The sequence below is a fragment of the Chelonoidis abingdonii genome, chromosome 8 (assembly GCF_003597395.2).
Source record: "Chelonoidis abingdonii isolate Lonesome George chromosome 8, CheloAbing_2.0, whole genome shotgun sequence".
In the NCBI taxonomy this organism is placed as follows: Eukaryota; Metazoa; Chordata; order Testudines; family Testudinidae; genus Chelonoidis; species Chelonoidis abingdonii.
Genome location: NC_133776.1, coordinates 83,479,941 through 83,496,577, shown reverse-complemented (window position 1 = coordinate 83,496,577; position 16,637 = coordinate 83,479,941). Strand labels below are relative to the sequence as shown.

The following is a 16,637-nucleotide window of genomic DNA, read 5'->3' as shown; positions in this document are numbered from 1 at the left end:
TTGCTTAAGGCTGTCTTCATTAATCAGCCCTTCAGCCACCCTTCCTCTCCTCTAGCTCTTGCCAGCCTGACTGGAGCAAGCCCTTTTATAGTATTAAAAGGGCCTTAATTAGAGTCAGGTGTTCACATTACCTTAATGGACTCACCTGATTATTTGCAGGTTAATTGGAGTCAGGTGTTCTCATTAGTCTGGAGCAGCCCCTGCTCTGGTTAGTCAGGAACAGAAAACTGCTAATCCAGTAGAGAGTATATCTGCCTTCTACTTCTTTGTTGTACCCAACTGTTCTGGGTCTGTCACATAAGACATTCAACAATTGTGTTATATTTAAATATAACATATGATGAAGAGATGGGCTGCAGTAAAAGTCTGTCAGTGTTTCTCACACAACACTATTTACGGTTCTGTATAGAAACAACTCCAGTACATTAGTGGTAGCAAATCTTAATATCCTCTGACATAACTGGGTTGGGCCATCATTAGCATCTTCATATCGTTTAGAAACAAATATCAGTTCAAACAATATGCTGTTCAAAATATGAACTTTCTAGGCATCAAATGGTACATTACAACAATAAACTGACCTGTTTAAGATAGACAAAAAACAAAAAAAAAGAATTGTATGTATCCTGAACTCCAAATGACTCAAATGTGAAGACAATACTTTCCCTGAATAAATGTCAAAGGAATAAACCTGTTAGAGTAATATATTTTTCATGCACCAAAATTATGAATTTAAAAGGGATTGGGTGGATCAGGAGATTGAAATGAAACATCAGAATCTTTAATCTCTAGAAAATCAATTCAAATTCTGACCAAGTCAGTAACCTAAAGTCATTACCTATTTTCATAAAAATGGGTAATGAGACATGAGAAAGTGTTGAATTGTGGTGAACTGTAACGATATATCAGTTTTTGTTTTATTTGATATTTTAATTAGTGATCTGGAAGAAACTGTGAAAAGATTGGCCAAAGATGGTGATCATTTATGTCCCAAGCATGAAAACAGGAAGCCTATCTTAAATTACTCCAAATTGTGTTCATATTCATTTTGGAATCTTACTATGCTATTAGCTTCACTAAACTCCTGAGATGGAACTACAACAATAAATAAACAGGTGAATCCTTGGATTAGAGATGTATTAGCACATGGTACAAATTTTCTTGATATAGAGGGCAGACCTTTCTGAATATAATTTTTTTTTCATTTTCTCACAGTGGACCACAACTGTGCTTGTGTTCTCCTTTCACTGTCACACCACCAACTCTCATTTTCTGTCATGTGGATTACTTCCCCTCCCATTCACAATCACACAAAAATCTATGTAGCATCTTAAGCAATTTCACAAATGGAAAATATGAGGAAAGTATTTAATGCAGGTGTTGCTTTTTTGATTTGTCAGGCTGAGTAGAAAGGAGAAGGGCCAGCACAGCTTGAGCAGCCAGCTCTCAGTATGTGCCACCAAATGCTCTGCAGACCATAGCCTAAGAACCATTGCTCCAAAGTATTGCCTATCCATCTCCATCTTGCTCTTTGCTGTTGCTCTCCAATTATGCAGTCATTAGCTACACTGTGCCTCCTGATCTGCAGTGGCTAACCTGTCTTTTGTACATTATTTTTTTGTATTACAGCAATGCCCAGAAGGCTTCTTCAAGACCAGGGCCCCAGGGTGCTAAAAGGTGCCCAATGCTAGCCAAACACGAGGTCCCTACTTTGAAGATCTCACAGTCCAAACAAGACCCCAACAGCGCAAGCCAAGCACAGATCAAGACAAAACACACCAGTGACATACTGTGGGAGGCAGAATGCCAGGCCCTGGGAAATCCAGCACCTGGGGGTATTTGTTGTCCCATCCCAACCTCCCCGTTGGCATCCCTCCGCTTTGTCTTGACTAAGTCTCCCTGCAAACAAAGGGTGGGTTTGCACCATCAGCCAACTCCAGACTTGCCACTGTCGGTAGACAGGCTACTGGGCTTGAATGGCCTTTGGTCTGACACAATAGGGCCCTTCTTACGTACGGACACGGCCCTGGGGACTCCTACCACCCCTGAGCTAGCAGGGGTCAGCCCTAGGCTGAGCTCCATTAGCTGAGGCAGCTGAGCCCGCGCCCAGCCAGCCGCCTCGGCGCTTTCACCGTCCGTCACTGGCAGGCCCGGAGTCCGCGCCCCCTTCCCCGCAGCAGCTGAGCCAGTCGGGCCCCCTCCCCGCAGGCTAGAGAGCCGGGGGCAGCGGCCGCGTTCGGAACCGAAGTGCGGGCTCTGGGGAGGGGAGGCGCCGCTGCGCCCGGGGCGGGGAGAGAGGCCGGGCTGGCTGCCTGGGCAACGGGAGCGGCCTGCAGGAGGAGGTGAGGCGCTGGTTTCCCCCTTCGGAGTTTCGTTCCTCCAGAGCGGCTCTCCCGTGCGGGGGAGGGGGCGACGCAAAGCCCCTTCCCCGGTTTGAGGTCTCCCCGTGTTCCGGGGTGGGGGACGTACACAGAGCCCCTCCTAGTTCTGGGGTCTACCCGTGTTGGGGGGGGGGGCGCACAGAGCCCCTCGCCGGGTTCTGGGGTCTCCCCGTGCTGGGGTGGGGGGCGCACAGAGCTCCTCCCCGGTGTGTCTTCCTCTGCTAGCGGAGGGGGTATTTTAGTGCAGCGGCCTTTGCAATAACATTGGCTGCATCTTTGACACAGTAACTGCTGGCCTTTTGCATCTCTCGTGCCCTGTGGGAGCAAGCCTGGCTTAGAAAATGGTAAGGCAATACTCCAGCTTGCAGGAAGTTGTGTTAGCACTTGGCTGTTCATTGTAGTATTGTCCTTCAGTGTGTCCTAGAAGTGCTGCTATGGAAGGGGGTGTGAGCAAGATGGGATGTGCACCAGAGCATTAATGCAAAGCATGAGTACACACTGCTGGTCTAGGTCCAGCAGTGGATTGGAGTAGCAGGCCACATTCATTATTTCTTCTGCACTCTGCAGCAACTGGATGTAGGCTGCTTGGTTACATGGAGTGGGAGGCCCTGAAGTTTATCCTGAGCTTGAGAATTCCTCTCCTCAGCCTTGCTGTATTTCACTATTTTCCTCCAGTAAAGTGCTTTCTGTGTGCTTTTCTCCAGTTTTCAGGAATATTTATGCCATGTAAAGATCTTTCAGCTCATTTAGGAAGAATTGGGATGGTAACACCAATGTATTCCTGATCAATTTCCAATTTGAGTTTCTGGGTTCTGCCTCCCAGCATTTCCTCTTCAGTTTCAATTGAGTACAGTGCTGATCACTTCATGTTCTAAAATGTTGGATAATTTAGCTGTGAGTTGCCCTATTCCCCACCAGAGTTAGCTGCATTTTCAGTCAGGAGGAAAGCAATCCCCTTATAGTTTGCTCTAGGATCCCGGAGAATGAACATTTCAGTGCATAACAATATATACTATCTTTTTCTTTCCCTTTTAATAGCTGCCTTTGTATTTCTAATAAGAACTGCAGGTGGAATTCGAGTAATCAGAATTTTAGATCCCCAATATGTATTTTTCAGTGACAATTTAGTAGCTGTTATTACATGCAAATATAGGGGTTATTTTCCCTTCCACACATAGGAGAAAAATATTTGAAAAGATTATCTGACAGATTATGGGGGTGTCAAGGAAACACATGACATGCCCCCAACTCTATTTTTCCCTCTTATTCTCAGCTGCCAAACCTTCTTACAATGCCTAATGTAGTTGCCTCTCAACCACCTCCTCACTGCCAAACAGTTCTGCAGCCATAATTCAGGCTGGGGTGCTAAGTGTTGCAGAAATGTTTAATGATAAACATCCCCTACATCCATTATATTCTTGATTGTAACTTAGAACACCAACTTAACCAGTAGAAAGCATCCCCATTCCTGACGGCAGTACTACCAAATCCTGGCACGTCCCTGTCCTGATCACAAGTAGCCTCCTCTGCTCTTTGTCACTGTCTTTTTTCTATTGGGGTGTTTACAATTGTACACACTATTCCAGGTGCAATGTCACCAATATCACACAAGGAGAAGCCGTGGCCTCCATAACTCACCACATAGTACCTTTGCATTTTTTTTTTTAAAGAACACTTTTATGCACAGTGAGTTACCAGTTTTCCATGTGTTTGTGAACTTCTGTGATGAGCTCTTATTTCTATGTGACATAAGCCTAATAAACAAAAATGTGATTTTTGTAAAACCTTCCTTTGCCATAAAATTAGGGAGTATTCTGAAAGAAGATGAGATCACTACTAGAGTCCCAAGGGAAAAGGGAAAGCAGTCAAAAAAGTTAACAATATTAGGAATCACTAGGTGAGGGATAGATAAGAAGAAAATATCATAATGCCACAGTATAAATCCATGGTACGCCCATGTGCAGTTCTGGTCACTCCATCTCAAAGAAGATATATTGGAATTGCAAAAATGTACAGAGAAAGCCAACAAAAATGGTTAGGGGTATGAAACAGTTTCTGTAGGAGGAGAGATTAAAAAGACTGGGACCATTCAGCTTAGAGAAGAGACAAGTAAGGGGGGATATGATGTAGGTCTATAAAAATCATGAATCCTGTGGAGAATGTAAATAAGGAAGTGTTATTTACCCCATCACGTAACACAACAACTAGAGGTCACCCAATGAAATTAATAGGCAGCAGGTTTAAAACAAACATAAGGAAGTACTTCACACAATGTACAGTCAACCTATGCAACTTGTTGCTATGAGATGTTGTGATGGTCGAAAGTATGTTAAAGAAAGAATTAGATAATTCATGGAGATTATGTCCATCAGTGGCTATTAGCTAAAATGATCAGGGATGTAACTCCATGCTCTCTGGGTGTTCCTAAGCCTCTGATTGCCAGAAGCTGGGACTAGCAGCAGCTGATGGGGAGTGTCTCTCTCGATAAATAGCCCTGTTCCGTTCATTGCCTCTGAAGCAGCTGACTCTGACCAGTGTTGGAAGACAGGATACTGGGCTAAATGGACCATTGTTAGGAAGTAGACTGAAATGAGTGATGTACATTTTGTTCCCTTCCATCTAACAAGTTACATACCTTGCAAGCAGAACACATTTAGGCCATGTCACACTAGCGAGCTTACAACAGCACAGCTATGCAGTTGCTCATGTAGCTCCTCTGTGCATATGGGAGAGAGCTCTCCCAATGACATAGTTAAGCTACCATCAGTAAGTGGCAGTAGCTATGTTGGCAAGAGAGCTTCTCCCACCAAGATAGTGTTGTCCACACTGGTACTTCTGTCGGTGTAACCTATATTGCTCAGAGGGGTGGTTTTTATACACCCCTGAGCGACATACGCGATACTGCCAAAAGTGCTAGTGTAGACATAGCCTTAGTCTGACTGCACAAGTTAATTTGCTGACATTTGTTCATCACTAGAAACATACTGCTGCTAAGACTGCAAGTGGTCCTGATGCTGGTGCCAACAGAACAGTGTTGCTAAAAGATGTCCAGAATAGTGCTGGGCGATAAACCGTTTTCCTGTTCTGCATAGGAATGAACTTGAATCATTTAGAAGCTTTTTGTGAAAAACAAGAACAAGAAATCCTCATTCCCCCATTAGCTAATAGCTCACTGGTTAAGGGACTACTTATTTGGTATGTGGGAGATCCTTGTTCAAATCCTTGCTCTGCCTGGGTTCAAGTCCTGATCTAAATTACACAGAGCAGAGATTTGAATTAGGATCTTCCACATCCCAGGTGAGTAGCCCAATCACTGGGCAATTGACTATTCTGGGGTTAAATTCCATCTTGGATGGGAGAAACCTTTCCTGATAAATGTTTCATTGAAGCTGGTACATTCCTGCAAAAAGAATTGATTTCAACAAATCAATATTTTTCAATTAACATTAAATCAAAAATTTCCTGAATAGCTCTAGTTCAGAACCTGTGGTTTGTGAAATCAATTTCCAAATGAGAAATATCAATTATAGTATTATACTTTGTGATAGAAACATTCAAAAACTTTTAATTCCTGTGCAGGAAGAATATTTTTTGTAAAGCTCTTCTCTATTTCAAACACTAATCTACATAGAGAATAGTTTCTTCCTTGATATTACTTGCTAGTGCTTTAAATAGTTTGAGAATGTGGTGGTCCATTTGGAGTGTGAATTACTGCCTACAAAGAGAGAAGAGAGCACCTCTTTTCCTCTAGAATCCTTCCCATGTTCTCTGGCCTCATGTTACAGCAACCTTTTGTTGCCACTTCTGTAGCTGGCCAAGGGAGTTACCACAGAGCATTTCAAACCATATCACCTCCATGATTCCTCTCTCCCAAAACCCTCAATAGAGAATTGAGCCTGCTGTTTGCAAAAGCAAGTACATATCTGCCACATCCTCATTATTTTGCACAAGACCTGCTGTAGTAGGAGCACATCTAATTTGGTCTGAAGTCTGTTTAGCTGTAATTTTGGCTTTCCACTATATTCCAGCCTTGTGTGAAAAATTGCTGCTAATACTTAATTCAGCTTGTTTAGTACCTTACCATTTTGTATTGTAAAGACAAGGTGATGTTGGTTAATCTGATGTTATGAAATGGTTCCAGCTCACCCAATCCATCATTTTGATGAATTCCTCCAGTTCCTTCCCCTTCTACCTTCTATGCCTGCTGTGACTGAAGCTTCCCTTAACACCAAGATATTAGGTAAGTGTTTGCGTCAGAGTACTAATTGACTCCCAGCTTGCATTTCTTATTGTTATCCTCCCCTGGGCTTGAACTCAATAACCAGTTTCAATCCTGCATTAATGCTGCTGTAACAAGCAGAAGAATTATATCAATGTTTATTAATATTAGAAGTTTAGATCAGAAAGTTCTTTTGATTGTTGAACCAGCTTAAAAGCAAAATAGAAACCCTTTTACAATCTGACATTGAGACCCTAGCCTCTTACCTTCATAACCTATTCATCATTATGGCAGTCACTAACAGATGCAGTAGATAATAGGCTGTGAAACACTAATTTGTATTTCCATAAGTAGCTCTTAAAGCTTAATAAATTACAAACCATCCTTAACTGAGCCTCACAACCTCTATATGTGATATTTTACAGATAGGCAGGCCAAAGCCTAGGGCTTAATTTCAGAGGTGCTGAGTACTGGAAGTTTCTGTCAAAGTTAGTTGGAGTTGAAGTAGAGCATCTTTGAAAATCTGCCCATAAGGGCTATATATTAAAAGGTATTTATGTGCTTAAATATCCAATTAGGTGCCTAAGTGGGGTTTTCAAAAGCACCTAAACAGATTAAATATCTAACACCAATTGAAATTAATACTAGTTTGGTGCCTAAATTGCTTGGCACTTCTGAAAATCCCACTGCATCTTTACGTGCTTAAATACCTTTTGAAAATCTGGCTTTCACCAACCTCACAGTGAGTTGAGCATACAGAACTGCAAATAGAAGCCAGGAATCCTGCTGTAGACGGTAGGGCCCAGATCCACAGGGACTTAGGCAATGTAGCAGACAGCATCTTGGTGCCTAACATTTAGGCACCTAGAAAGTCACAGGAACAGCACTGTGATCCACAAAGCTTGAGTTAGGCGCCTTGACTTCCTACCCACCAGGCTACAGAGGAGACATCTACACTGCAATAAAAATATCTGCAGCACCAAGTCTCAGAGCCTGGGTCAATTGACATGGGCACAAAGGACTCCGGTTGGAGCCTAGGCTCTGAAACCCAATGAGAGAGAGGAGTGTCTCAGAGTCTGGGTTCCAACCTGAGCCCAAATGTCTATATGGCTATTTTTAGCCCTGCAACTCTAGTCAATTGATCCCGGTTCTGGGATGCGATGCCTTGAGTTTTTTGTTGCAGTGTAGCCATACCCAGAGGCATTCTCACTCTTTTTCTGGTCTAATGACTATTTAAGTATTTATTTACAGTGAAACAGTCACTGGGGCAGAGAGAGATTGACTCTGTAGCCTAGAAGTGAGGGCACACAAATGGGAAATGGGAGACTAAAGTCCAGTCCCTAGTCCTCCTTAACCCACTCACTCTTTCTTTAGAGACATTGGAACAGTGTCAATAGGAGAGATTGAGGGAGTCCCCACATCAGAATACCATATAGGCAGTGGTTAGAGTACTCACCTAAGAGGTAGACTCATAGACTCATAGGTCAGAAGGGACCAACATGATCATCTAGTCTGACCTCCTGCACAAAGCAGGCCACAGAACCTACCCATCCATTTCTATAAAAACCCCTAACCTATGTCCGAGTTATTGAAGTCTTCAAATTGTGGTTTGAAGACCTCAAGCAGAGAATCCACCAGCAAGTGACCCATGCCCCACGCTGCAGGGGAAGGCGAAAAACCTCCAGAGCCTCTGCCAATCTGCCCTGGAGGAAAATTCCTTCCCGACCCCAAATATGGCGATCAGCTAAACCCTGACCAAATAGGCGATCAGCTAAAAACCCTGAGCATGTGGGCAAAGGCTCCCGAGCCAACCCTGAGCAGTGGGCAAAGGCTCCCCAGCAGAGTCAGGAAAGAATCTCATCAGTAACCTGAGCCCATCCCATCCAACCACCTCGCACCATGAGCAACTATGCATGATATCCAAGGACAGCCAACTCTAATCATATCATCACTTCATAAACTTATCAAGCTAAGTCTAAAGCCAGATAATGTCTTTTGCCCCATAGTGACAACCACTTTCCCCTCCGAAGGCTGTTCCCAGAACTTCTCCTCGAATGGTTAAACCCTTCGTACTAATTTCAAGTCCTAAACTCCTAGTGTCCAGAGTTGTAACCCCACGTCCTTGTTCTACATAAGTACTAAGCTAAAATAATTCCTCCATCCCTAACGTAATCCCCCTGATAATATTTATATAGAGCGCATATCCCCGGAGTCTTCTCTTATGGCATAGGGCAAACAAGCAAGCTCTTGAGTCTCACTTCATACAGGCAAGGTTTTCCAATTCCTACGGATCACCACAGTAAGCCCATCTCTGAACTCTGTTCCAGTTTGAATTCATCCTTCTTAAATACTGGGAGAACACAAGAACTGCACACAGTATTCCAGTGAGGTTCTCAACCACGCCTATACAATGTACTAACACCTCTTATCTTGCTGGAAATACCTACGCCTGATGCCAACCCAAAACCGCATTTGCTTTTTTAACAGGCCAATAATCCGCATTGGCGACTCATAAGTAAACCGTGCGATCATCCAATACCCATCCCAAATCCTTCTCCTCCTCTCGTTTTCCAACTGATGCGTCCCCAATAGTATATCTAAATTCTGAATATTAATTCCCTACAGGCATGACCTGCACATTTTCACTATAATTTACATCCCATACATATATGTATGGGATGTAAATTATAGTGAAAATGTGCAGGTCATGCCTGTAGGGAATTAATATTCAGAATTTAGATATACTATTGGGGACGCATCAGTTGGAAAACGAGAGGAGGAGAAGGATTTGGGATGGGTATTGGATGATCGCACGGTTTACTTATGAGTCGCCAATGCGGATTATTGGCCTGTTAAAAAAGCAAATGCGGTTTTGGGTTGGCATCAGGCGTAGGTATTTCCAGCAAGATAAGAGGTGTTAGTACATTGTATAGGCGTGGTTGAGAACCTCACTGGAATACTGTGTGCAGTTCTTGTGTTCTCCCAGTATTTAAGAAGGATGAATTCAAACTGGAACAGAGTTCAGAGATGGGCTTACTGTGGTGATCCGTAGGAATTGGAAAACCTTGCCTGTATGAAGTGAGACTCAAGAGCTTGCTTGTTTGCCCTATGCCATAAGAGAAGACTCCGGGGATATGCGCTCTATATAAATATTATCAGGGGGATTACGTTAGGGATGGAGGAATTATTTTAGCTTAGTACTTATGTAGAACAAGGACGTGGGGTTACAACTCTGGACACTAGGAGTTTAGGACTTGAAATTAGTACGAAGGGTTTAACCATTCGAGGAGAAGTTCTGGGAACAGCCTTCGGAGGGGAAAGTGGTTGTCACTATGGGGCAAAAGACATTATCTGGCTTTAGACTTAGCTTGATAAGTTTATGAAGTGATGATATGATTAGAGTTGGCTGTCCTTGGATATCATGCATAGTTGCTCATGGTGCGAGGTGGTTGGATGGGATGGGCTCAGGTTACTGATGAGATTCTTTCCTGACTCTGCTGGGGAGCCTTTGCCCACTGCTCAGGGTTATACAGTCCAGCGAGTAACTAGCCGTATCATTCGTTCCCACATGAAGGACAATCAACGGATTCTTTCCCGCTCCCGCTAGGATCCTTTTCAGCCTCAGGTCCACATCCTGTATCTTAGCACCCGGCAGACAGCACACCTTTCTGTTCTCCCGATCAGCTCTAGTTACAGGCCTGTCTGTTCTTCTCAGTAAGGAGTCTCCAATCACGTAGACCTGCCTTTTTCAAATCTTTACTTCCCCAGTTAGTGGATTTTGTTGGAAGAAGACCAGGCTGACCCACAGGCGGATTTGAGTAGATGGGCTTCTTTATTGCGGTACTTGTTCCCCTGGACCCAATTGTCCAGTAAGCACTAGATTAGTTACACCATACTCTTTTTATCTACATTAGTGTGTAAATTTCTACATTTATTACAACACCCCCAAAACCTTTATGGAGTAATATGAACACCCATACAATGAATATTGATAACACTATACTTAAAATATTTATCCCTGCCCCTGATTACTATTTACCTCATTAACATAGTCTACTGATAAATTTTACTTGAAGATACACTTTTCTGCTATAATTGTTGTCATGAACTCCTTGGATCAGAAGTTTGCAGGGACCCCAAACTCGCCTGTGTAGCTGAGAAAGAAAAGGAGAATGAGGTAACACTACTTTACCCAAAAAGGCATCCTTTTGATCCCCACATTCCTCAGGCAGCTGCAACCCTATCAAACCCTTAACAAGGAGAAGGAAGAGGAAAGGGGTAGCCCTAAATCTATCAGTCACAGAAAGATGCCTTCAGTTTGTCTGGCAAGCACAGAAGCAGTGCTTTCCCCTGCCTTTACTCTCTAATGCCATCTCTTTCACCAGCAGTTCCCAGTTTTCTGCTTTAACCCTTACATATCCCAACAGATTTCTTTGGGTCTTAGGCAGGAGATAGGCATCCAGACACCAAGAGTAAGGCAGCAGCATGCATGTCCAGAGGGAGAAACTTCGGTGTTGAGTGAATTTAGGCACCTGCAACGTTTGTCAAGAGTTTTGGAGATCGCAGTAGAGCTTAAAACTGGGACTAAGGTGCATAAACCTCAAATTTAGGGACGTAAATCTGGGATTTGTGGATTGGGACCTAGTGTCAGGAGCCAGGGTGTGGGAAGTCAAGTCCAATGGTTAGAGCCATATGCTGTCAGGCCTGAGGGATCAAGCCAGAATCAGTAGCCAGGATCCAGAGCCAAGGGTCCAGTTGGAGTCAATAGCCAGGAATCAGAGAGCTGGCTGAGGAGGCAGGAACAAGGGGGTTTATCTCAGCAGCAGATCAGAGATTTGCCTTGATGCACAGACTGTTTCTTGGTATTTTCTCCAGGCCTAAATAGTAGGTCTGGGCCAATCAGAGGTGACAGGTGGAGCTGCCAGTCATCTCTACCATTGGTGGTACTTCCCTGCAAAGATTGGACTTCCAGGATGTATGGGGCATTGACAGTAGCATTGTTGAGTCTGCCTATTAGCAGCATGGAAGCACTGCCCACCGGATGCCCTGTAGACCCATAGTTAAGTCCAACAAATCCTCACACCTAGATCATGCTGCTACTTTGCTATTTTTAATTTAAAAAAGAAGCAAACAAAATATTTCAACAAAATTAAAACAACATTTAGAGTTTAGGGAAAGATGTTCCTTGCCATATGAACTTTCAAGGGTCCCATATTATAAGAACTGTCTTGACTGCTAAAATAATGTTTGAGACAGTATCTTAGGAATTTATTATCTATGGGTTTAGAACTTTTTTTGCATTATTAGCTCATTCAGAATTGACAGTAGAAATAAAGACAGACATGGTTGCAGGAGATGGACATTTGTGTTCTGAAGCCTGGGAGAACAGGAGCAGCAGCTATTGTTGATCAGATCTTCATTCAGGGATACATACCATAAATCAGTGCAATGCCGTTGAAGTCAGTGGGTTCCCAAGTGGCAGAATTTGGCTCTTAGTGATACGTAGGGTTTGTTCAAATATATGATAGACTCATATATGTTTACTTTGGCAAGCTGATGATATTAGCTAATACATGGATGTGACTTGGTGTCAGGTCAGATATTTTCTTACGTATGTTATAACTGTATACTTAAGATTGAGGACAGATGAAAGAATTCCAGAGGCTTTACATCACAAAGATTATTACCCAGCTTGTCTGAAACAGAATGCCATAGGTGATGTTATCAATACACAGTTCCCATAACTTTTCTTTTTACATAAACTGTTCAAGGTACATGATAACATTGACAGAGAGAACACTTTCAGAGAGGTGTTAAGTTTCTGATCTTGTACCTATAGGCTTGCAACATGACCCATATAAAATGGATTTACAAATATATTTCTGGGTAAAAATTACAAATGCCTGTATATGGACAAGGTTCAGTTTAACGTGTCACACCATTCAGCCAAATATAATAGATTTTTTTTTTTTGGCCCTGATCCTGCGCGATGGAACTCAGTGGGAGTTCTGCCATTAGCTTCAGTGAGAACAAGTTCAAGCCCTTTGTGTTCTGATCTTCTGTTCACCACTATACACAGATCAATGTTAGCTGAAATTTAGGAGTATACTTAGAACATTGAATGCAACTTATAATTTGGAAATTAAATCTCTTTGTTGCAAACTTTTGCTTTATGGCATTAGGAGGATGCGTATTCAGCTAAGATCACTTTAGTTTTATAATTATATCAATGGGAAAAAGAGTGAGCTATTGATTGCGTGGGATCTGATCCTGCAGTCCTTATGCAGGGAGAATTTCCATTGAGGTCAAAGATGGCAGTTACATGCAAGTCTGAATGCAAAGTTAAATAATATGGGTGAAATCCTGTCTCAGCTGAAGTCAGTGGCACCTATTGGTTTTAGTGGATCCAGGATTTCACCTTATGTATGTATTGCAAACTCAAGCATTCTAATTAGTTGTGTGTCACTATGTTAGTTGTATATCCGTGTTTTGCTCTTTTATTGTACCAACTTAATGTTTGTATGCAGTGTAGAGATGAAGTGTAGGCCCTGATCCTGTAAAGAGCAATGCTAGTGCATAGCTTTAAGCACCTGAATAGTCCTGGTGACTTCAAAAAAACAAACTATCAGAAGAAAACAGCATTTATATACATAATTGGCCATGGATACATTTTAAAAACTTGATCTTGCTTATTTTATCCTCTTCCACTAGGATAGCGAACTACCCACGATTTCCTTATTCATGAAAATCTTGCTCCGGTATATATTTTGAGTACTCCGTGGGACTACTCTTGCTTAAACATTTAAGCACCTGCATATTTGCAGGATTAGGGCCTTAGTCATTCATTCCAGCATTCTTCCTTTATAGGAGTTATTTTTTGTGAATCTGTTTTTAAATATTGCCATCATTATAAAGACTTTGTTCACAAAATAAATCATTTTTAACATGGGAGTACCTGTCCTCAGAATCTTTAGCCTCAGATAAAGAAAAATAATGACTTTCTCTCCAAGGAACAATTGTTTTGTTAAATTATAATCTTTTTTTCAATAGGAGGTTGAGCTGTATTTAAATGAGATTGGCCTTTTTTTATTTGACGTGGGCATTTGAAGTTTGGAACTGATCTGTTTTACATGAATGAACAGGAAATGCAGATTGGATCTAAAATGGATGGCAGTTTTTATTACTCAAGAAATGTGGGATTAATATTTTATTAAACAACCTAAATTAAAGACTAGGGAAGAAAGAGTACCTGTAAGTACTTTATCATGTGAAGACATTTGTAGGCATACAAAAAACTCTAATCAGGCTGCTTCTAATTCCCTGTTTGCTATGCTATAACAGTACCTAAATTGAGCAGAGCGTTTCCATGATTAGAATGGAGGAAATGATGGTTAAGACATAATCCTAATGAAAGAGGATAAAGTAAGCACATTTGATGCTTTAAAACGTATTAATGACCAGTCATGTACGTGAGTATTGTTTTCTTCCCGCAGTTTGGGTTTTTGGGTTGGTTTTTTTGTTTGTTCATTTTCTTTTTTCAGATTTGGAATAAATTCCCATTAATTTAAGTATATCAAGCAGATGATGACTTTGTTTTCTTTCCTATTTTCAAAACATAAAGCTGAGTAGTCCAAGGACATTGTGTGTTTCTGAGTGACCAGTCAGAGGGATAAAAATCCACAGTAACATAATTTCAATTTCTTGGTTATTTTTTTCATATTCATATGAAAAAATATTACCCACAATTTAGTGTAAATTCTTAACATTAATTCTTAATACCACAATTGCATGGTTTCTTTTTAAAGTCTTGTTATGAAAGCTGAGCTATCAAAAACTCTGCTATAGAAGGCAGTCGTCATAAATGGTGATAGCCTGAATTCCTTACTTAAGGCTACAACCTTGTTTACATTGAGTGGTTCCTTTACTCCAGGAATAGCTCTCCTATGAATAAGGTTGGTAAAATGTGATGTCTGTTTTTACTCAGGCAAAATGTCCATTGACTTTTGTAGGAATTTTGCCTAAGTAAGGAATTCATAACTTGCCCTAAGTCTATTTGTAAATCTGTGAAAAGTATAAAAAAATAGAAATTTAGCTAATTTGACAAATGGTTTGGTTTTGCACATTTTTAGAAGTTAAATGATATTGTCTTATGGTAGTTTTGATATCAGTTGACTTCAAGTATGTAGTTTAATCTTTTGTGAGCAACTACAGTGATAAGCCACATTTAGTGCAGTTATGGCCGAAGTAATGAGCTGTACTTATCTGCAGTCAGGGCCAGCGCTTTCATTTAGGCGACTTAGACAGTCGCCTAGGGCACCAGCATTATGGGGGGGGCGGCATTTTGCCGGGGGGGCGGCAGGGGGCTCCGGTGGAGCTGCCACAGTCATACCTGCGGACTGTCCGCTGGTCCCGCGGCTCCGGTGGACCTGCCGCAGGCATTTCTGCAGACGGTCCTCTGGTCCCATGGCTCCGGTGGACCTGCCGCAGGCATTTCTGCGGATGGTCCACCGGAGCCGCGAGACCCGCGCGTGGGGCGGCGAAATGACCCAGCGCCTAGGGCGCCAGAAATCCTGGCGCCGGTCCTGTCTGCAGTAGTAGGTTATAGGGTATGTACATCTGCAATGATGTTAAAATAAAATCACTTAAATTTTGATATATTGCAAATTCATGAAATAACTATTTCAGACTTATATTTTGAGGTTGAACTATATCTTGCGTGCGCACACACACATGCACACATGCACACACACAAGTTTGTAACAGCTATTTGCAACTTGACTGAGTAAATTGCAGTACTGATTTACAGAGCAGTAGTCCAGTTGAATCTTTCTAAGAGCCATGTGTTATCAAATCTTTTATGAGTTTTTCTTTTTATTATTATTTTTAGTATTCTACTTCGGTGACCAGCTGGATTGAATACTTGGTGCTTTGAAGAGGAGTAGATGGAATCAGGCCAGAGTTGTAGCACTCCTCTTTCAGACTGTTTTGAGGATACATTTGAATCCTTCAGTGAGGAGGAGGAGGAGGAAGCCTGCAGGCGATATGAGAGTGAACTGTTTGAATCTTATTGTTCCACAGAGGAGTTGGAGTGGCCTGCTGCTGTGTCAGATATATCTGAAAGCGTATGGCAGACAGTAAGCCAGGATGATGAAGGTACGCAAGGTTTCTGTGCATTTGAGTCAGTCTTCCACCCAATTTTAAAATTACACAGAAGGGCACAGATCAGCGAAAACAAAATAAAAAATAAAAATTATGTCCAATTTTCTTGCTGTGCACAGCAGCAGAAGCCTCAAAACTTTGGCTTCCTCAGCCAGATCTGTAATTTTGCTGAATCAAGACTTAATGGAGAGTATGTGAGGAGGTATAATGTACTAAATTGAGTGTTTAGGTATGGAAGCCTTTATTCAATCTTCCCGTGCTGGAGTTTTATTGGTGTGATAAACAGGTCTTAAAGATACCTTGACTGAATTTCCATTTCAGAAAAATAGCTAGACTGTGAAATAGTTTCCCAAGGGAATTGTGGAAGCTCCATCACTAAGGACATTTAAAAGTAGACTGGAGAAAGATCTGAAAATGTACTGTTGTTGTAACCATGTTGGTCCTAGAATATGAGAGAGACAAGGTGGTTGAGATAATATATTTTATTGGACCAGTTTCTGTTGGTGGAAGAGAGAAGCTTTGGAGCTATACAGAACTCTTCTTCTGACCTGGAGAAGAGCTCTGTGTAGCTCGAAAGCTTCTCTCTTCCACCATGAGAAGTTACTCCAATAAAATGTATTACGTCACCCACCTTATCACTCTAAAAAATATATGTAACGTGAAAGAAGCAGAAGGAGGGGGATAAAACAAGTGACATAATAGGTATCTTCCTTCTTTGACGTTTTGGTTGTGTTCCCCATCCTCCTGCAGTCTCCTTTTCTACCTTTTGTTTCGTCTGGGAGATACAGTGGTGACTTCAAGCCATTGATCAGCTACTATTTTTAAACCTGCCACATTCTCTTGGTGTAAGGGCTTGTCCACTCTAAGATAAATAATTT

At 41.9% G+C, this 16,637-nt stretch overlaps 1 protein-coding gene across 6 annotated transcripts in view; it reads left to right on the top strand.

The window, feature by feature from the left end:
* Positions 1-2,267: 2,267 nt before the first annotated feature.
* Positions 2,268-16,637, top strand: part of C8H8orf48 (chromosome 8 C8orf48 homolog) — a 42,808-nt gene continuing 28,438 nt past the window's right edge. Inside the window, exons 1-3 of one of the 6 annotated variants that reach the window (XM_075068776.1) lie at positions 2,268-2,342; positions 6,523-6,621; positions 15,488-15,753. In XM_075068776.1, coding sequence (XP_074924877.1) covers positions 15,543-15,753 — 211 coding nt within the window. In that variant the 5' untranslated portion in view covers positions 2,268-2,342; positions 6,523-6,621; positions 15,488-15,542. Of the gene's footprint in view, positions 2,343-3,890; positions 4,026-6,098; positions 6,622-11,027; positions 11,140-15,487; positions 15,754-16,637 lie in introns of those variants that run through there. The other 5 variants (XM_075068777.1, XM_032790091.2, XM_032790092.2 and 2 more) reach the window with 5 other exon arrangements.